The following is a 21,049-nucleotide window of genomic DNA, read 5'->3' on the forward strand; positions in this document are numbered from 1 at the left end:
CTCTCATCCAAGCACAAGTACATAGGCTGCCATTCCACAGGAAGAACAGCAGTGCAGAGGGGGCTGATACTGCAGTGTGGAATGTCTGGGGTTTGCATTCTGGGTGGGAACACAGCTTTTGGTAAATCGAGGCTACCTGTTAGCCTTTATGGTGGAGACCGATGCACATCTTCCTCTTTTCCTTCTCTGAGGTCTTTTAAATGTGCTGGATTGTTACACTGGATAAAGAACAGTATGTGTATCAGGCAGCAAGGTCTCAGCTGCCTGACTTTTTAAGGAAACCAAAGTTTGCTGAGGTTTGACAGCTTGCTAACAGCAAAATTTGTCAGGCATCGCATAATTAGCATCTAATTGGTGAAGTGATGGATGTGTACTTGATGTCAAAATAGGGATTAGGACCGGGGGTCCACTGTTTCTGCTGTCTTTTGCCTTTTAAATTGCTACAATTACCATGAAACCTGTTCTGAATTAGACAAGTGCCAGATCTCCTGCAGGCATTTAAGGTAGCTTCACCATTCCACTAAATGAATCTCAAGTCTGTAAAGGTGGTTTCACGTTTCTTTCAGCTCTTTTCTTTAAGATGAGATTATTTCTCTTGCTGCCTGACACCACCTCCCCACCAAGAGGAATCATGTCACATTGAAGTGTAAAACGGTTTCTCTCTGGCCCAGCTTTTATTTCTGTTCAGAATTAATTTTAGTCTCCACTGTGATTGTAATATGAAAATCCTTGTTTTCTTATAGGATAAGTCTTACCTGGGGGGAAAAAGTGACTTTAGACTCCTGCTTTGCTATTTAACATGCTGTGCTCCTGTGTGGTGCTTTTAAAGCAGATGTCTTTTAATGTGAGAAGAGAAATGATGTATTGCCCTGTAACAAGTTGGAATTTTGCTAATCTGGGACTAGCAATTTTTTTCTGTAATGATGCTGCAGGAAAATGATGGGAAACAGGGTAATTACTGAGTGAGTTGTGATCTTCTAAGAACCTGCCAAGTAATTGGTAGAAAAACTGTAACTAAACTATGTTGGGCTCTTTTATGTACCTGAAACAAGAAGTAAGATGTGTGCAACCTGGCACGTTTTTTTACCTGTCTGAAATTTAATTCTACCTGTAGGAACAAAATGAAGGGTGGTGTCCATGGACTTTGAGACAAGTACTTTGCTGACCAAGGTGAACTGAGGTTTACAGGAGCAGTGTCAGGAGTATTCTGTTACTGTTTGGGTTTTCATGTTTGAGAAGCCACAGAGGTGTGAAACATGATTTGAAGGCTTTGGCCACATCTCTGTTATGTCTGTGAATACTCTTTAATTCATGTCATGATTATTAAAGTATTTTTTTCCACTAAGTCAAATTTTAATAAATAAATAAAGCTGTCTATGCTGTGGTCCAAGGTCTCTCAGCTGGGATGAGGAAAAAGGTGGTTTTTTTCCTCTTCCACATAAAGCATGATGTTAGAACATGGGAGGGATGGGAACATCCACTGCTAAATCTGCCCAGTGGATCTTGTGTTTAAGGAGACCAGCCAGGGGAGCTGAGGTCACCTTAACAACAGCCCATTAAAGTAGAAGATGCAGAGTAGCTGAATGAGAGCTGGGGAGAGGGCAGCACAGCTGAAGGGAGAAGGCCAGTGCAGGAGGCACAGCAACTGCTTTCCCTGTATCTTGGGTAATTTTGGAAGAAGTTTTCAGGACACAATTCTGCAGGCTAATATATGCTCATGAGTCTGGCTTAGAAGTCACTTAAAGCATAACTTCTTTCCTGAGACTTGAAATCACCTTTTCTGCTAGTTTTCTGAGAATTGATGATTATCTAGTGGCAGTCTGCTATACTTTGGCCTTAGATGACACCATTTAATTTCACTTAACAACCTCGACATTAAAAGACACAAATGCTTTAGGTAGGTAATAACTAAACATGGGGTATATTTAAGATTTCTTTCTTCCTGGAAGAGTAAAATATTAAAGTGCTCTCAAAAAGATAAAAGGCAGTCCAGCACCCTGACTGGAGTGAGGAAGTAGCCGTTACAATTGATGGAGGATTCATGTATCTGTGTGTGTAGGAGCTTCTGAATATAATGTAATACAATACATAATATATAATATGAAATACAGTACAGTATAATATAATAGAATGAATATTTTATATATAATATAAATGTATGATATAATATAAATGAGAATGTAGGTTGTGAATCTGCAGCACTGTCTATTCCCTACTTCCTAGGTTGATGAAATCCTTAGGCTTCCCTTGTAGTGCAGAGTACAAAAGACAGGCATTTAAGGCCCTTACAAAGGGTTATTTTTAGGCACTAAAGGTGGCTTTTTTATCTCTCTTAATTTTTAAAAATCTATGGGGTTTTTGTTCCTTATATGATCTAAGGTTATTCAATTGCCTTTGATTTCTTCTTTCCCATTTCCCCATTTCCTTAGCCTCAAGCCCAGCAGAGTCCCAGCACACTGGAACCCTCGGTCTCTCCTTGAAGTTTAAGATGCATCAAGTTTCACATGCCACTTAATTTCAGTTAGAGGCCTCTTACATTTTAAGGACATATTACAATATATACGTTCCCTCAGTCAGAGATACAGAATAAAGCCTTGATGTGCTTCCCAGAAAGCTGTGACCATTTACTTTCTTTCCAAACTTGACCTAAAAATAAATCTATACTACAGCAGTTAACTTTTCAGTACCTACAATGAACAGTGTATCACTTGAGTACCAGGAATAATCATAAAACTTTTATTATTAAAATACTAAACAAAGTGTCACCTTCAGCCTTCCCATTCAAGAACAAATGTGATCAAAGTAACATGAAAGTAAGTTGCTAACCTGTTCCCAAGACACATTCAGATTTCATCCTGGGGGATGTATGTCCATGTTTTCCATTTCTATCCAGTAAATATTCCCATATGATGCTACTCCAGGTTGCAAATCTGCTAACAGAAGCCTTTAGCAATTTTTATCTAGTTAATTTTTTTCAAGCATCTAGGAATCTGGAAGCCATATTTACTGAGCAACCAAATATTCTCTTTCGTGAGTAAAAAAGAGGATGTGTCCCAGACCAATCTATGTGTTTTGTTTGCTGTGAGCAAGCTGGCTGGATTGGAAATGCAGAGCAGAGAAATTTGACCTCTGAATGTGTCCTTCCATGCTTTTCCTGCAGAGGAACTTACTTCCATTTTGACTCATAATTTCTTGGAATTCTATAAAAATCATCATTGTGCATGTAAAAATTAACACAGAGCTTATGTGGGGAGGTTCTGCAAGAATTCCAGGTGCACGTGAGTTCAAGAAAGCAACATGAACCTTAGAGTCCCCTTTTGGCCACAAAGCAGAGGGAAGCTGGGATTTCTCCCATGGAATTCCGGCCCTTGGTGCAGTGTTCCCAAACTTACACAGCACTTTGCAGGGCAGCTGAAGCTCTCAGTGGAGTTTTTTATCATCTGTACCAAGGCAGACAAGCACTGTGTTGTGTGCAGGAGACAATGATGGCTGTAGTTGTGTTGCAGAATTATCTCCTTTCAATTCTTTGTCTTCTGTTTCGTTATACTGCTATCAGCTGATTTTTTTTATTTGGCATTTTCATGCTGACATCCAGATAGATGATAACAGTTGTCTTCTTTGATCATGGTGAAGTCTTGCTGCAGTTGGCTCTCTTGGGCTTTTTGGAGCCTTTCAGGCTGAGCACAAAAGAGTATGTTGATGCAACCTTGGACCCTTGAGACCAGCTCTGTGGGTTAGTGAAGTCTTTGAAACGCTCTCTGTCCTTAGCCTACTGTTTCAAGTGTTGCACAAATAGGCAACTATGTTAATGAAAGGAAGAAGTTAGTGTTTGCTTATTTCCTTGGGAAGGGACTTCCCTTCTCAGATGGGTGCCTGGAGGGCGATGGAGCTGTGAGAGTGTGTCTTCAGCTGGTTGTGCCTTGAATACCCCCAGGTTATGACAAATACTGTTGTGCTCTTCTCCTAACAGGCTCCTCTGAAGGTAGCATCCCAGGTGAAACCTGTAATTCAGATTTATAGCTGCTATTAACATCTTCAGGGCTCTTCACAATAACACAAATGACTCTTGGGTCTCCAGTGCTCTTGGCTTGCTGTGGAGCCACTAGCCAGTTTGGACTTTCTGGAAGAAGGGCCTGTCTCCCATTTTCTCTTTCAAACACTTCTGGTCGTGTTTCTGAATCATAGCCCAGTGTTTAGTTCTAGATCTTAAAGGAGAATTTAAACACGTTCTTTAAACATGTTTACTTTTCAGCTTGTATTTGATTTCTTGTTGTGGACTTCCTTTCATTGAGTCTTCTGTTATTTTGGGAAGTTGTATCAGAAAATAGGGCTGATTTTATTCACAAGCTGTTTACTTCCCAACAGATCTTTAGGATTCCCTGCTATGGCAGGCTGCCACTAGGTTTTTCTACCCATTTTAGGGATGCCAAGGGCCTAGAGTAGATCCTGAGTGATGTTATTCTCTGGTCTCCCTCCCACTCCTTGATTCTGAGTGATTTAATATTAAAGATGTTCAATGAAATACAGATTACAAATGGAAAATAGAGTTTTGTACCTGTAAGGTACAGTGTGCTGTTATGTAGTGACCTCTCTGTTCTCTTATTGGAATTGGAGTATTTTAGGAGGTAATTAAGAAAAAGAACCACCATCAAAAATCGTGATAATGATAGTTTCTTTGTCTGGGTTTCCTTAGCAAATCTCAGTAGGATTTGGTGGGTGTGTGTTCAGACAGATTATAGTATAACCACAGCTGGCTAAGTCCAGTTTTAGCTTCAGGGTTACTATTTGTAATACTGCAATGAAAGGACAGATATATTAGAAGCTGGCTATAAACTAAGTGCAAAAACGAGAGGGAAATGTGAAAAAAGAAAAAAAAAAAGAGAAAAAATGAAATAAGTTCTTACAGGGTTTTTTGCTTATCTTGGTTATGCAGTTTAGGGTTTGTCAGCAGGAACATTGAGATCTTTGAAATAATGTTGGAAGCTTGTGAAGTTGAACTTGGAACTTTCGAGCAGATAATGACGAGAAGATTTCTATGGTAGGTTGAAAGGTTGAAGCTGTGTGAGTTTGGCTGAGTGGGTTAGTGTCTGGAAGATGAAATGTGTGATAAGACAACTTTTAAGGAACTGCAGCAAAAAAGGAGCTATGGTATTTTAAGCCATGGGACGAACTGTGTCAGGAGCTTTGTTTGGAAAGTGGTGCTTTGGGGTATAACGTTTTTAAACTTGAAAAGGCTGGTGATGGAAACAGGTAGGAGTGCACTGAAGCAGGATCACATCCTGCCCTAAGAGGTTGATTGTTGTGGTTTGGTTGGTGTTTCTCTCCAGCTGGCTTGATAAAAATAAGCTTTTAAAATTAGGCTTGTGGTATATATACAGTTAGTGGGTGTGACTCATGTAAGCAACTGTCTGTGCCCACTGTCAATAAAAGAAACAACAAAAGTAAAAAAACCCAAGTAATAATTTAAAAAGCTATCTCATGTGCCTGATTTCCTGCCTTATTAGTAGAAATTGAACCACTAATTTAATTGTAGGTCCTTGTCACCCCACACTGTGGGGTCAAACAGGTTCTTGTAGGGTCCTTGGCAGGATGATGACAGCATGTTTGCCTTATCAAATGGTGTTGGTTCTGCTCAGCAGGGGGCAAGGGAACTGGTCACACCCCTACAAATGTGCAAATACCTTTTTTCCTTCCATTTTAATACTTAATAGGGCATAGCTTGGAAAAGGCTTGAGCATGTTCACCCAAAGAGTTTAGATGTCTGGTAAAATCTTGAACATGTGACATGGATAGTTGTGCCCTGTTGAAATTTAAATCAAGCTGGGCTGAGTGAGGAGATTGATGGTGCTGGTGAGAACACTTGAGTACAAGGAACAAAAGCAGCAATGCAGGAATCTGAAAATACTTTCAGACTGTGGTTGCAGGACCCTGATGTAGAGAGCAAGTCCTGCAGGTGTTACAGTGGTGAGTGTGGCTGCAAGAGGCTCCTGGGGTGAGTTCCAGGGATCTGCGTGCTGTGGGAGGAGAGGGTTTCTCACAGGTTCCCACTGGTTATTTTCCTCCCCTTTAAACTGTCAGAAATGTTTTTTCATGTGAATGAACCATGAAAAAGGGCATACTCACATCATGTAGTGTATTCAGCTTTTATTTACTCAGTGCCTACGTTTTTGTTTATTTATGTGCAGTAGATGCCAAATGAGTGTGTTTCTTCATCCCATTGAATTAACGGGTGTCTAGTTCCTTGTTTGTGGAGTAATTTTGGAGATGTGAGCACTTAGGTGCAGGTGCTTTATCACTTGGTCAAAATGTTTCAGAATTTTGCCAATTCAGGTTAGAACTGTGACCAGGATTAACATCTCAAGCCTCTTTATTGTGTTTAAAAGTCATGTATAGGTTGATGTTGGGCCCTCCTTGGTAGGAAAGGCATCCATGGGTTCTTTCCAGGCAAGTGTGAAGTGACAGGTGTAATTCTGGTGTATGTGCTAAAATCGGCTTGCTCCTTTAAATGGGTATGCTTTTGTCTGGAATGCTACATGTTAAGGTCTGGGGGTAGTTCTGCTGTGTGACACCCTTCTGCATTACCTAAACACATTTTTTTAAGCTATCTTTGAGGGGGGCATGACCTGTGTGACCTGCAGAAAAGAGAAATGGGAGTCCTTGTCCCTAAGCAGGTTTAATAGTTGAGTAGATTCTCCAGCTAACCAGATAGTGGTAACGTGATAAACCTGCAGGGCTGTATGTGATGAGGTGCAGGGATCCTTCCGTCTGGGAGGGTGAAATCACTCTGGGAGAGTGAAATGCTCTGAGGGCAAATGGCTTAAACATGCACGCTGGCAGTGTGTGCTTTCCAGGGTCCTTTTCTGCTTGTCAGCATTGCTGCTGGACAGGAGATCCCAAGGTTTATACCTGGAATTGTGGTAACTCTTGTAGAGATTTGTGTGTCTGCTTCCCTGGGATACTTTTGCCTTTTGGGATTGTGATTATAAGAGGGCCTGGAAGAAGGGGTAAATGTCTTTCACTTGCTTTAAAATGGGATCAGCAGATTATTTCTTCAGAACTATCACCTCCCATCTGCCATCCCACCCCCTCTGTCTGCAGCTGGTTCATCCTGCTTAGGTGGAAGACTTTCCATTTGTCCTTAGGATGCTGCTTTTGGCTTTTTCCACTCTTTTTCTGACTTGTTAGGGTTGTGTTGCAGTACAATCCAATTTTCTAACATAATTGCAGTCCCTCCTGCTTCATTATCTGGAAATTAAATAGCCTGTTACTTCAGTCTTCTAGATTATTAAAAAAATACTTGCATGAGACTTGAATCTCCTGCAGAAACTTGCATTGGCATTATACTTCTTTTTCAGATGAGCCATTTGATGAGTACCAAGTGTGGCTTACCTCTACTTCTGCACTCACACAGCAGAAATTATGTGAGGACTTCTTTAATGGCATTCTCTAATCAAGCAGTGTTCTACTGACTGTCAGAAGCTAGGGTGAAAAGACAACAGGCAGTGCTCCTCTCCAAGTTCTATCTGTGTAGTGAAGGAAACTTAATTGCTGAGAGAGTTCTATAACTCATTCATCTTATCCATCTTTTCCTGCTTATTCTGTCTGAAATGGGTGGGAATCTCAGCCTCTTGACTGGCGTCGTGTTCTTTTGCCAAGTTCTTCTAACAGAGAGATAATCTGCCATGAAAGTCTTCCCTGCCTGCACCCAATGTCTAATAACTGCATTTGAGTGCAGTAACATTTGGTGTTCTCAAATAAATGCTCCTTCCAGACTGTCCTGTGAAGAAAAGGACAACCATGGAAATGAGACCAGTACCTTTGCAGAAATGTCATTTGTCATCGCCGCTTTGATAGATCCTTCAAGATGAAGCCACACATCCCATTTTCTATCTAAATATTAATTACAGTCTCTGATTCTAGGCAACTTGAGTAGTTAATTGTATTTTTAAATAGTAAGCTGTATTTTCCTGAAGTTAAAAACTTAAAATCCAGTTGATCTCCATTGAAATCACTGCCATGTTTTGTTGGCCTGTCAGATCTGACCTTCTGCAGACATGTCAATGACTATCTCAAAATTAAGTTGTTAAATGTCATTGTGGCTGCTGCTAAAATTGCAGCTGCAAAGGCCTCTAAACCTGATTTTCATGGAATTAAAAGGCAATATACTTAAGCTTCTTTGGCAGTTTTAATATAATAATACAAGTATCTGTATGATGTCTTAATACTAGACCACACATGACACCTGTGGGTGTGCTTTGCTTTAACTGGGTACGGCTTGATGCTTCAAGGAGATCTCTAATAGTGTATCTCAGGATTTGATTAATGTATTTCCTACAATATATTGGAAGCCTGTTTAGAGAAGCAGAGGGTTGGTTTGGAAAGGCTCATTCTAGGTCCCTTGGTTGGGTTTGGGGTTTTTACCTGGGTGCTTTGGTGGGAAGCTGGTGCAGCCTGTGGCCGCAGTCTCATGCAGGAGCCGTGGTTCCCCCATCTCTGCCCTTCTGTGGTTACACACCCAACCCAGCTCAGCCACGTTGGGTTTCACAGGTACTGTTGGAGACAATATTTGCATTAAGAAAACACCAAAAGTGAGTGTTACATGTGGCTGTGAAAGGTTCTCTGTTGCTGATACCAGCAGGCATCAACATCAAGCACTGAGCACCACATGATATGGGGAATATTTATTTACATAAAAATATGGGATGCCACTGACCTGCATTGGTTTACCAGGCAGTTGCAGTCATTCTTTGGTGCTTCTGCTTAGCTGCAGAAGGTCTTGAGAGCATTTCTTCTTTTCTGACCTTAACCAACCAGTTTTCATATACTTGGTCCTGAAAACAATGTCTGTATGAATGGATGGAATGAATAACTTTAACACTTACTAATAAGAGTGTTAAAACATTCTTTGAAGTGTTTCTCTGAAGAGGAGCTAGGTTCTTGGCACTATCTTTTCCATCTCAAGAAAAAACAAGAGAGGGAATATCTATGTGTGAGACAACTGACCACTGCTGTCAAAATACATGTCGTCAGGAATATAGAACACAGGCTTTAATGCTGCTTCTCTCCTGTCTCCGCTGCCTGCCCTGCCCCCATGGCTGTGGCAGACATTCAGCTGCTGCATGGGTTTGTCCTGTGGGCAACCCCCCCAATTTATCCTCTCATATGGCCAAATCACTTCATACCCGTGGCAATTGGTTGGATCAAGAGCCTGGGGATGCAGCGTGAACATCAGCGGCTGCTTCGCCAGCAGCTACAGGGTGGAACAGCTCTCAGCTGGAAGGAGGAGGGAGCCAGGCTCTCCCAGCTGGGTGGAAACCTTCCTCTGTGGAATTCCTCGTGTAAGATAAAGCTTTGGCAATCTAGAGCACCCTTGATTACCAGTGTACGTGGTGCTTAAAATCAGCATCAGTTTTCACTGCAGAACAGTTTCCTGCTATGGCTGATTCAAAGCAGTAACCTCTGGAGAAAGACGTGCATGGAAATGAGATTAGGAAGCTTTTGTTGGTGCCCTCAGCCTGGTGTTCTGACTTGTACTGGCTCTTTAGCTGTGGCTGTAGATTGCTGATGCACAGAATGTGTTTAGCTTTATATTGATCAAAGCTGTAGTTTTTATCTGGAGCATTTTAGTGGAGGGGTCTGGCTCTAATGCACATCAGAGAGTGTGTGGTTTTTGGGGTTGCATCAGAAGCACCACTCTCTTCTCTGCTGGGTATTGTGTGAGGTTTGTGCACAGGAGTAGGATTTGCCTTTGAAATTCTGTATGTGTTTGAAAACGAGTCTCTGTGAATTGATAATGATCTTGCCTTGGAAAACTGGGAATGATGCAGCAATTTGTGAATACACAGTTTTAGAGAAAATAAATAAACTGCATACTAAAATCCTCCCAAATTCAAGCTTCTCTCCAGGCTCAGTGACTTGTTTTTATAAAACTGCTGTGATATTTCATGAAAACAGTTTGCAGCTCCATCTGTCTGGCTGAAGAGAGTTATTTAGGTATTCACTGGCAAGTCTTTGATCGTGCTTTGGAGATGGGGTTGGGGCTGAATGAATGCAGTTCAGCTTGGGGACTGCCCGTCTTGTGCTCCAGCATCTCTGGGCTGCAACGTGCCTGGTGGGATGGAGCAGGAGCTGCGGACAGGCTGCCAGGCTTTCTCTGTCAGTGACCTCCCTTGGCAGGTACATGTGGCAGCTGAGAAATTCCCTCATTAAAAAGCTGTATGTGTCATAATACTGATGGGATTGAAACAAAGCTAGCTGCCTCCCTTGGGACCAGTGCTGTGTCTTTTCAGGGCCCTCTTTAAATTAAGAAGGTCATTTCTTTGTTTTCAGTGTCTTTGGCTTAGATGGTATTTTGTGACTCCATCACATATACAGATATATAGAAAAATACAGCAGTGTTTTGTGTCCATGGGAGACTTCTTGACTACTTTGACAGGTAGCAGTAGTTGAATATTTGACTTGGCTGATCTTTCTAGTTCTTCTTTCCCAATGGCCCTGTGGTGCTTTACAAACTGTGAAGTTTATTTTTTTTATTTTAAATGACTAGTGCAGTGCGAGCCAAACTGTCCCTAAATCACTGCCCCTGCACTGCTTTTACTTGTCCAGCCTGGAGATGGGTCATGTCAGGGCTCATCAGATCAAAGGCAGAATCAATTTGTCCTGCACCTGCATCTTATGAACCAAGGTACCTGCAGGGCAACCACACAACCTTGGTGTCTTGTGCACTGGCAGAAATCTGCATATTCAGCATTTGCTTGTGTAAATTCTTGATCTTGAGATGGGTTTCCTTGATATGTCCTGCGTAGTACCTGATGTTGTGATGTGCTCATGGCAAAGGCTCTTCCATGGTGTAGAAGCACAAGTTAATAGGGATGCATCCTGCTTTGGTCTCCAGTTCGCATAAAATAATTCTTACTTGGGGGTGAGTGTGAATTTTATGTCTGGATCTTCAGATTGTATTTGAGATGCATATTACAGATTGGAAGTGCAGGGCATTTTTTTTAAACATCTTGGTTGGGGGGTTATTAGATTTAAGCTATTTATTGTGAAATACCTAAGTCGAAACAAAAATGAGTGCATGGATGAGGGTGTGCATATTGCAGCTGATGAGCACAGTCAGCTTGCCTGGAACAGATCTGAAGTGACTGGATGCTGGTTGATGGCAGCACTGCCCTTCCAGCATGACAGGCTGTGGTGAAGGGGTGCAGCCTGTCAAGATGGGAATTCAGTGCTGGAAATAAAAATACAGCATCATTATACTGAGCCCCCCACACAGTGATTTTTGGAGAAGGCAAGGAACAGGTAGACAAGCTGGTCACTTAGTGTGCATTCCCACAGGAAGAGCTGTTGGATAACTGCCATATTTAACAAACTGAGTATACAGTTCTCAAACTGGGGTTGGAACTAAATGATCTTTAAGGTCCCTTCCAACCCAAACCCTTCAATCATTCTATGAAACAGAATCTTTAGTGTCCCTGAAGTAGCTCTAAAGAATAAATCTCATAGTGCTCACATTTGCACTCTGTATATATACATTTCAAAACTACAGCCATGGATTATCTTTTTTGTCCAATTCTCTGTGTAAGCTTTTTATTTCACCTTGTCTGTACCTTCTTTATTCCTCTGAGGATGGTTTGATGATACAGTGAGACTTGAAAGGCGTCCTGCTGACAAGAGGGAATAATGAGTTGGCTCTTCAATGTGCTCAGTTCATGGTATTTTATAATTAGCTGAGTGAACTTTCAGTGTTTAAAAAAAGGGAAATAGGAAATGGCAATTAAGCAGAACTTTCACTCTTGGATCACATCTATACTGCATTTCCATTGTTACTTACAGCTTTAAAGATCCTCTCTGGAGGGCTCTATATTAAGTAATTCATCTTATTTAACACTTCATTATGAAGCATATACAATTAATTAATGATGTATAGAAATAATGATCTGGTTAATAGAAATTCAGTTCCTGAGAGCTCAGACTAGTTTAATTTCAAAATTTTATGCTTGGTTTTGATTATTATTTTCAGGTTCCCTAATGATATATATTTATCTGCCAGTTGATCTTCAAAGGCAAAATTGAAATCCATTTTGTGAGCAAGATAATGAAAATCTATACATAGCTCCCATACTTCTGTGCATTTGAAGATCCAGAAATGTGACAGTCTTGTTTTTACTGCTAAGCTGTTCTTAATAGGATAGGTTTATAAAAAAACATAAAATAGAATCAAATACAAAAACAGCCAAACAAAAAGCCAACACAAACAGCAACAGCAAAACCACAAACAAAAATACCCTTGTTGTGTGTTTTATTAAACGTGAGGTGTGTTTAAAAGTGTTTAAATATTGCACATAGCTGAAATGTGGATTGATTTGAAGCCTGCTGTAATGGTTGGGCTGGGGAACCTGTGGGTGTGTAAGCCAGTGTGTTGTTTCCTCAAGGATAGCAAGTTGTGTGCAAATGCTTGGAGGAGTCAGCCTGTATGTGCTGACTGACCAGCTTGGAGATATTGTTTGGAGAGCAAGTCAGAGTTGTTTATTCCCTTATCATGTGTTTAACTGCATCTGTTTTGATAGTATGACAGTTTTTAAAGTAAGTTGGTAAATGAGGTGAAGAAAGAAGTGTAGGATTTACTAATAAGTATGTTTTATCTTGGTCTGGTGAGTGCAGATGTGAGGTGGTTGGATGATGCCGAGCATGGAGGCCTTGGGGCAGATAAGAGTGGTTTTGCTTCAGGAGAGGAGCCTAAATGCAACCCAACTGCTCGGGCAGGCCAACTTTGCTAATCCTGGCTCAGTCACACCCGAAACCCTCAATGTGATTTGTCATTATCTGGAGTCTGTCATGAGGCTCAGCAGGATGCCCAAGACATGCTTATCCCCAAAGGAAAGGCATCCCAATCCTGCCCTTGGGTCAGGCCTGAAGCCCCTGCCAGGCCAGCAGGGCAGATGCTGGTGCAGCTGCACCCCAGTCTGGTGTCTGAGGTTGGTGTCCAGCTCTTGGGTCTGCACCAGCACTCACCATTCTGCATCTCCCTAGAATAGTAGAAACAGGAATAGAATTTGGCTGAAGGCTGCTGCTCTGATCTTCTCTAGATCTCCAAAAGAGGTCTTTAATTCATCCTGCTGGAAGTGGCACAGCATTCTCTGTTTAATACATCTCTACAGAGGTACCACCATTGTAGTTTTTTTGTCTAACATGTGTCTAGTATTTTCCCCTAACTGTGGTTTGTGAATATAGAAATATCATTTTCATAACATTACATGTGTGCTGGAAGAACTGGGCTTCTCTTGAGGAAATGCTAATTCACACAAGAAATGCGTTCTAGTTCTAAAACATGATGTTTGCATGCAGCTCTCCCATGTTTGCCCTCTGGAGAGATACATTTCTTACTGTTTCATAGCACAAAGATGACTGTCTTTTATCTATATGTATCAAAACCAAGTCCACCTGCCATGGGATTTAGTGTTTGTAACACAACTCTTGGCTTTTTTCCTGCATTAGTCTTATTTTTCAAGTATGTGGCTTAACTTTCTTAAGAATAATTTGTATGCAATATGCATATGAACTTAGCTTCTCTTCACAGTAGTTCATTAATTTGCAAAAATCCTTTAGGACACCTTTTTTCCACAAGCGAAGCCTTTTTCTCTCTTGTATTTTGTGCCTTTTCTGTTCTGTAATGAGTTCCTTTGTGTGACAGGTGGGAGATTCAAGAAAGAGATAGTAGTTGATGGACAGAGCTATCTGCTGCTGATAAGAGATGAAGGGGGCCCTCCAGAGGCACAGGTGAGCGTTGCCTATACAGAGCTTTTTCAGCCTGACACCGCGGTTTCCTTTCTTTTAAAAGCGTTCCTTTAATAGAACTGGCTTGGTTTTGTTCTTCCCCGTGTCCTGCCCATTTTTCTGCTGGGAAAAAGCACGTGTTACTCTCAGATGAAAAGAATTCTGTTCAGAAATTACTGGGGATTTCAGCTAACATTGTGAATATGTGCAGTAAAGACCAAGCTTGTATTGAATGCCTAATCAATATGCTTCCAGTGCCCACAAAACTGCATGTTGTTAAGATGTCTTCTGAACTGGAGGCTCTAAACTGTTAAAATACAAAGCAGCTGGGACACACACTCGTGTACAAACCTGTGCATTCCCTGTTGCTCCTACCTTTTGCTCCCTGTGCTGTTTGAGGCTCAGCATTGCCAGCTCAGTTCAGCACCACAGAGGTCTCGGGTTTCTGACGCTGCTTCTCTTACCTTCCTGTCTCATAGAAGGGAATTCATGGGGATTTGCCTTGGACAAGACACCTGTGGTTTTGTTTTCTTAACTCTGCTGCTGTTTGGAGTGATGTGAAGTGAAGCGTGTGTTTAGATGATGTTTGCTTCACCGCAGCCGCTCCAGCCTGGCAGTGTCCTTGTCCTCAGGTGTCTTTCTGTAATCCCCTCTACCTCTCCTTCCCTGGGCACTTGTGAGATTGCTCAGGTAGGGTGGCAGCCCCCCTTGCTTTGCTTGGCTGTTCAGTGGTGCACCAGCTTCAAAATCAAAAGCCATGTCCCAGCAGGAGTTGCACTGTGGCCAAACAGCTGAAGGGGAGCGGTGCCAGCAGCAGCAGCTTGTGGTTCAGTGCTCTGCACTTGCTCATCAGCTGCGGCAGGATTACAGTGTGGGGGAAGGTGCCCGGACAAAGGAGAAGAGAAAGGAGGTGGAGGAAACGGAGACCAGGAGAGACATCCTGGAAGGAAGTTAAAATAGAAACAAAAAATTAGTGTCGCTGACACATCTGCAGCCGTGTGAGGCTTGAGCCTAAGAGAAGGGCTCTGTTCTAGGCTGTGAATAGTTGGGCTGAAGTGCACAACAGCTTCCAGGACCCTGTGCTCTGAGAACATTCATTCATATAAAGAGATTCATGCTGGAGTTGTAAAGGTACACACAGCCTTCTAAATATTTCTGTACATAAAGAATTGCAGAGCTTGTTTGAGCTCACTGCAAACTAATGAATGGTGTTTTGCTGTTGATCTATGCTGGGTAAGTGTGGGGTTTTAAGTTACTATTGTGGCTGAGATGTGTTCTTCAGCACGTTTAAGGTGTTAGTGCAGGTTCATCTCTCAGAAGATGTGTTGCACATTAAATTATCTTTGGATGTTTTGGGTATAATTCCAAGTCACATATATATTAAAGATCTTTAATCTGTTTATTGATTCCTGGAATAAAAAATTTACTCAGGGTTCATGAATATTTATAGGTCTAAAGAAAATGCAATACTGTCAAAAGAAAAATGTTTACCTCCCACCTCTGTGGCTTCTGCTGCAGAAAGGGTTAAGGTTCTGCTTTTTGCAGCAGCCCAGTGTATTTCGGTGATTGGCTGGGGCAGAGTTCTAACCCCCATAAGTAAGGAGCTGAAGCGGGGTCCACCTAGCACCCAAGGACATGGACTGAGGGAGCAATCCCGGGGGATGGCTTCCATCCAAAGAAGGCTGCAGCTCAGGGCTTGGTTCACCATCCCTTCTGTTTGGCAGGAAGGGGGGAAAATGACTCCCCAGAAGTCTCACTTTCTGAAGTGATGGTCTCTCTCCTTGTCTAATACAAGGTTGTTCAAAGAAGAAGATTATTTTTAACCCCTTACCTAATTTCATAGAAGGAGAAGGTGGTGAAGTGCACTAGCTGGTGCTGTTTGTGTGTGAGGATTGACCATTTCATTTGCTCACCAGGTTTGATTTTATTCCTGCTGTGATCTGTTACAAGGTAGCAGCCTCCTGTTGTAAAACCCAATTAACAGAACTGAACCATAACGAGCTGCCTCTTCTATTTTCCTTTTTTTTTTTCTTTTAAGTTCTGTTCCTGGTTTGGTTTTGTCTGCCCTTAATTTGAAAGAACAGCAGTGAGTCTGAAGATGGATTTGTGTACCAGCAGCTGAGCTCTTCTTGTTTCAAGCTGTTCTCTGCACAGTGGTTTAGATAAGGCAGTTCTGGGTTTCCAGACCTTCTGCGTGTTTTCCAAAATTCCTGTGTTTTTTAGTATCACAGGTCTTGGATCCACAAAGCCTAAACTTATTTTAATGTGAAAAGAGAAGTTGGAAATCACTGGAAATATTTTGTGTCTGGAGGCCACTGCATTGAATAACCACCCTCTGGAATTTTTTAATAATCTTCATTAGAAGGTTGCTGCTACCCATTGATTAAGAAAACACAGGCTGTTGGATTTTGAACTGAGGCTTTAAGGTCATGGTAGCTGTCAGGAAGAGTTCTGGGCATGATGGCCTGAGTCCAGTCAGCAAGAACCATGTCCTAGTAAAACCCAAACCCAAGTCCACAATAATGAGACTGTCTTGGGTTCCTTTGATCAGATCTTCTGTTTTTAATAGTTCAAATTTAATAGTGTGGTAATTGAGCTTATTCTGGCAATGACTGTGTAGTCCTTCCTTAGCATCTAAATGGTTGTCCTCCTGACTGTCATGAAAACCTCAAAGCATTTTTGGCTCTTTTTGCCCCGCAGCCATAAGAGATGTTTGGTTTCAAGTGCAATGCAGTCAGAAATATGCGCAATAAATTATTAGCTAATAAGCTGTATGAAAAAGAGGCAAAGAAGTACTACTAGCTCCTGCTTTTCAAAAAGGAAAATTCAATGAGCTCAGCAGCTTCAGTACCTGAGTTCATACTGCCGGCTCTTTTTAATTCCCCTTGGATACACCAACCTGGGATGCCTCACAAAAACTGAGATTGTGTGAATCTGCCAAGTAGTGATTGGAGCATTTTAAACACTGCAAGCACAGAAACACAACTGCTGGAGCTGGCAGGGCTGAAGCAGCAGCTCACAAACCTAGGCAAGTCTCCTAAAACTCAGCAAGATGTCTGTAAAGGTTTCTTGCAGCTCTGTATGTTCAGTGTGTCTCCAATCTACCTGGCATATTGTAGTGGTAATACCATAAAAAGTGTAAATACCCATGGCTGAAACTTGTTTCTGTTGGTCTGAATTTGGGTAGGAATGGAGTCACTTAGGGAAAAGTAAAGGCAGTGAGGTAAGCTTAACTTCAGTCTGCTTTTTTTATGTCCTGTGTATGTTTACTGTTACGTTAAATGTGTTTAAACAATATTATTTCACTTGTGAGCTGAAATTTTTTCACTTGCATGGTCACTGAAGCAGCACCTTGCCTTGGCCTGTGTACATGCATGTCTTGGAGCAGATGACTGATGCCAAGAGAATAGTTTGCTTTCACACCAAAGGCTGAATGAGACATTCAGTGCTCAGTTCAAGTGTCTGTAGGGTGAAGAGCTGGAAGTTTGGAATTAATGTGTTTGGACATTGATCAAGCTGAGAATTACCAGCAGTGCTTGTAAAACCACGACTGTAATATTTGTCCTGGCGTTGAGCGGAACAGCATGCGTGCCTGTGAAGCACAGGGTGGGGAATAGCACACGAAATAGGGCACTCAAGAGCCTAGAGATAAGTAGTTTTAATTTATAATTCACAATTCCAGAAATCTGAGGCTGTGATGTTTTATTTTCCCGTGAATGAAAAGGAGTGTGTGCTGGGTAGCTGAGCCTGTAATGCCGTTCACCAGGGCAGAAGAGATGCAGTTGTGATCCTGGGGAAAAACCTTTTGTATATCCCAGATCCCCATCCCCTGCTGAGGGGTGAACACTGAGCATTTTAGTAACCATGTGCCACCCTTCAGGCCTTGGGTTTGTCACTCAAAGTATCTCTGGTGTGTGTTTCCCTCTAAGTGAGGTAAGAATGTTTCTTTTTCCTTTTTTCCCCTCTTCACTGCTTTTCTCACAGTACTGCTTTTCCATTCTTGCTCTGCAGTTTGCCATGTGGGTGGATGCTGTTATATTTGTCTTCAGTTTGGAAGATGAGATCAGCTTCCAGACTGTTTACCACTACTACAGCCGTATGGCCAACTATCGCAACACTAGTGAAATCCCCATGGTGCTGGTGGGAACCCAGGGTAAGTGCAGTCTTCATTTAACATCACAGAATCATAGGTGTTGGAAGAGACCTCTGAAGATTGAGTCCAACCCCCCTGCTGCAGCAGGAATACCCAGGGCAGATCACACAGGAACCCGTACAGATGTGTCTTGAAAGTCTCCAGAGAAGGAGACTCCACAGCCTCTCTGGGCAGCCTGTCCCAGGGCTCTGTCATCCTCACAGGAAAGAAGTTTCTCCTCATGTTGAGGTGGAACTTCCTGTGTTGTCACTTGGTGCTGTTTCCCCTCGTCCTGTCACAGGCATCACTGAAAAGAGACTGGCCCATTCTTGACACCCACCCTGCAGATATTTGTAGACATTAATAAGGTCCCCTCTCAGTCTGCTCAAGACTAAACACCCCCAAGTCTCTCAGCTTTTCCTCGTATGACAGATGTTCCAGTCCCTTCATCATCCTCGTAGCCTCCGTTGGACTCTTCCCAGCATGTCCCTGTCCCTCTGGAACTGGGGAGCCCAGAACTAGGTATTTCTCTGACCAGATAGACTGTTCCAAACTGGCAGGGCCAGGGCCTGGCCTTCTCCCTCTCTTGCATCAGCACTGCTGCTCACCTGATGATGGGAGCTTGGGGGTGAATGGGTGGTTCATCAGCAGGGTGGTGGTCTGTTGTCTGGGCTTCCTTGGTGGGCTTGCTACAGGGCCATGGTGTTGAGAGGACTCCTTTGAGATGAGAGTTGAACATCTGTGCAGCACCCTTGGGAGAGGGAGTGTGGGACTGCAGCCCTGATGGCTTAGCAGAATATTTTAAAGGGTTTTCAACACTTGCCAGTCGTGGTGGTTTTCTGGATCAGCAGCACTCAACTCTGGGCAGGTGAACGGGTGTGTAACAGAGTTTGGAAGTCAGACTGATTTCCTTTAACCTGACAGTTCAGAAGCAATGGATGCCTTGGCATTCCTGGGAGGCAGGTGGATCAGGGATGGAAAATCCACAGTGTTAAGAAAGAGAACTGGGTGGTGTTCTTGTGCCATCTAGGTGTGCCATCCTTCAAACCAAATGGAAACGTGGCTTTTAGCCTCCTGAAACAGCCCCCCTCCCTTCTGGAGCAGCAGCCAGCTGCAGTTATCCTGTGGGGAAATGTGGGAAGGGAAAGGTACCAGCGATACTTCAGTTTCTTTTGCAGCTGAGCTGTATGGATATTCCCTGCCTTCTTTTGCCAGTGCATCCCATCCTGCCATGTGCAGGCAGGGAAGTGTGAGCAGCACGGAAGGAGGAATCACAACTGGCTGCAGGTGGAAACAGATGATAAAACAACTAAAAGGGGAAGCAGGCACACAAAAAGTCCTAGTAGAGCAGAAACTGCAGCCAAAAAGCAGAAATTAACTGCTTTGAAATGCCACACTGTCAGCTTTAACTGGAGTAGGAAAAGGAAAGGGGGAAACATTTCCCTGAGCTGTTTCTCTTTCTTAATTTCTGACACTTTGGGATATGGTTTTCCATCTCATTCCCATTACTAACAGAAGGGAATTTGGTTTTGCGAAGTTTATTTGCTGGTGAAGCACTGATGGAAACGGGATTTATAAAATGTGACTGAAGATGGAAATGCTGCTAATTAAGCATTAGAAGAACAGACAGCTTTTTGGCTACATCAACTGTCAGAACAGTTCCATGATAAGCAATATATCCATATTCCTGTTAAAAAGGTTTGAAATATACCTGTTTGACCTAAGGCTTTTTGGTTTTGGCCTGTATTGTTGAAATGAATTAAATCCTTTGTGAAATATGAGCACTGGCCTAATGCTTCCAGACATTCTCCTCCTCATTTGCTCCAGAAGTCAAACTTTTGGAAGCCATGGTGTTACCTACCAATTCCTTTCTGCTTGAATGTTTTCAGTGCCCTCTGCTGATAAAAAAAAAAATAAGAAAAAGTCTGCTGTGAGCTTTCCAAATCACCACTCTTAATTTACTGTCATGAGAAGGTAGTGATAACATCAACTGAGGTAGGGCCATGTCATGCCCAGAACTGAGCCTCAAATGCAGCATTGCAGCAGTCACTGGCTTCATGCTCGCGTCACAGTGAGGCTTTTTCCCCAAAGAACAAGTGCAGTTTTGGTGCCACAGGTAGCAGATTTCTAGTAAAGCTTTTGGAGCAGCTCTAAAGGCTGGAATTGGTGCCTGTCAGGCTGTCAAGGTGTTAGCTGTGGAGTTTTGTACAATATCTAAGTAATCTTGTCTCACTTTAAGGTGCACCTTTTTTTTTTTTTTGCTAGAGCCAAGAATTACTAAGACACACCTTGGGAAAAAAAGGAGAGTTACTTTTTAAGATTTGTTCATAGCATTACCACTTGATGGCTGGTCAAGCAGCATAACCTCTGTGGAGGTCTTGGCTGTGATGGAGTAGCAGTGAAGGAGCCTTACCTTTGTCTCTTAGCAGGGTTATAATTTTATTTCTGGTGTAGGGTGGATTTTTTTCTGCTCCTACAGATAAGTTCTAGAAATTTGAGTGCAAAAATTATGCATGAAAAGTAGCTCTTGCAGGGAGTTAGGAGGCAGTATTATTTGTTCGGAAAGACGCCATTTTATTGGCCTTGCAATATGGTCACACAAGGTCTCGTGGGTGCCTCTACATCAAGGTTTTGAGACTCAAAATTTACAGTTTGCAGTAGATTTCCTGGCTCCAGCCTTGGCTGTGCCTTGGGAGCCAGGTCAGCAACGCAGCCTGTGAGTACATGAAGTATCTCGTGGTGTGACACTGACAGTCTGCACAACTTTGTTACCTCTCATCTGCCATGAGTATTTTTTTCCCTGTTGTCTTAGTGTTGGTTGGGTTTTTTTTTTTAAAGCGAAGAATCTCTTATGTGCAGTCATAACACGTTCTAACTCACTTTCCCTGAGTGCTGCAGCAACACCTGGTACCATTTCTCCCCCCATCCCGTTGTTTTTCTACTGCAAATACTCTTCTTACAAACATGTTACCTTTTGTGCTTCACTCTTTATCTGAGTCTGGTATTTCTAGGAGGCCTCATCACCCACTTGTTTTTTTATGTCACATCTGAGCTCATATTCTTTCATATGATTGTGGGTTTTTGCAGCTAGTGACCTAAATCTATATTTAAGGTAACAAAGATTTAGGTTTTTCATGTTTT

At 42.4% G+C, this 21,049-nt stretch overlaps 1 protein-coding gene across 9 annotated transcripts in view; it reads left to right on the forward strand.

Annotated features, from left to right (window-relative positions):
• AGAP1 (ArfGAP with GTPase domain, ankyrin repeat and PH domain 1) overlaps positions 1–21,049 on the forward strand; it is a 337,725-nt gene that overhangs the window by 111,181 nt on the left and 205,495 nt on the right. For 8 of the 9 annotated variants that reach the window (XM_051623022.1, XM_051623024.1, XM_051623027.1 and 5 more), the window contains 2 exons: positions 13,694–13,779; positions 17,788–17,929. In XM_051623022.1, the coding sequence (XP_051478982.1) occupies positions 13,694–13,779; positions 17,788–17,929 (228 nt within the window). The remainder of the gene's footprint in view (positions 1–13,693; positions 13,780–17,787; positions 17,930–21,049) is intronic. The other variant, XM_051623029.1, reaches the window with a different exon arrangement.

This window comes from Apus apus, chromosome 6 (genome assembly GCF_020740795.1).
Source record: "Apus apus isolate bApuApu2 chromosome 6, bApuApu2.pri.cur, whole genome shotgun sequence".
Taxonomy (NCBI): domain Eukaryota; kingdom Metazoa; phylum Chordata; class Aves; order Apodiformes; family Apodidae; genus Apus; species Apus apus.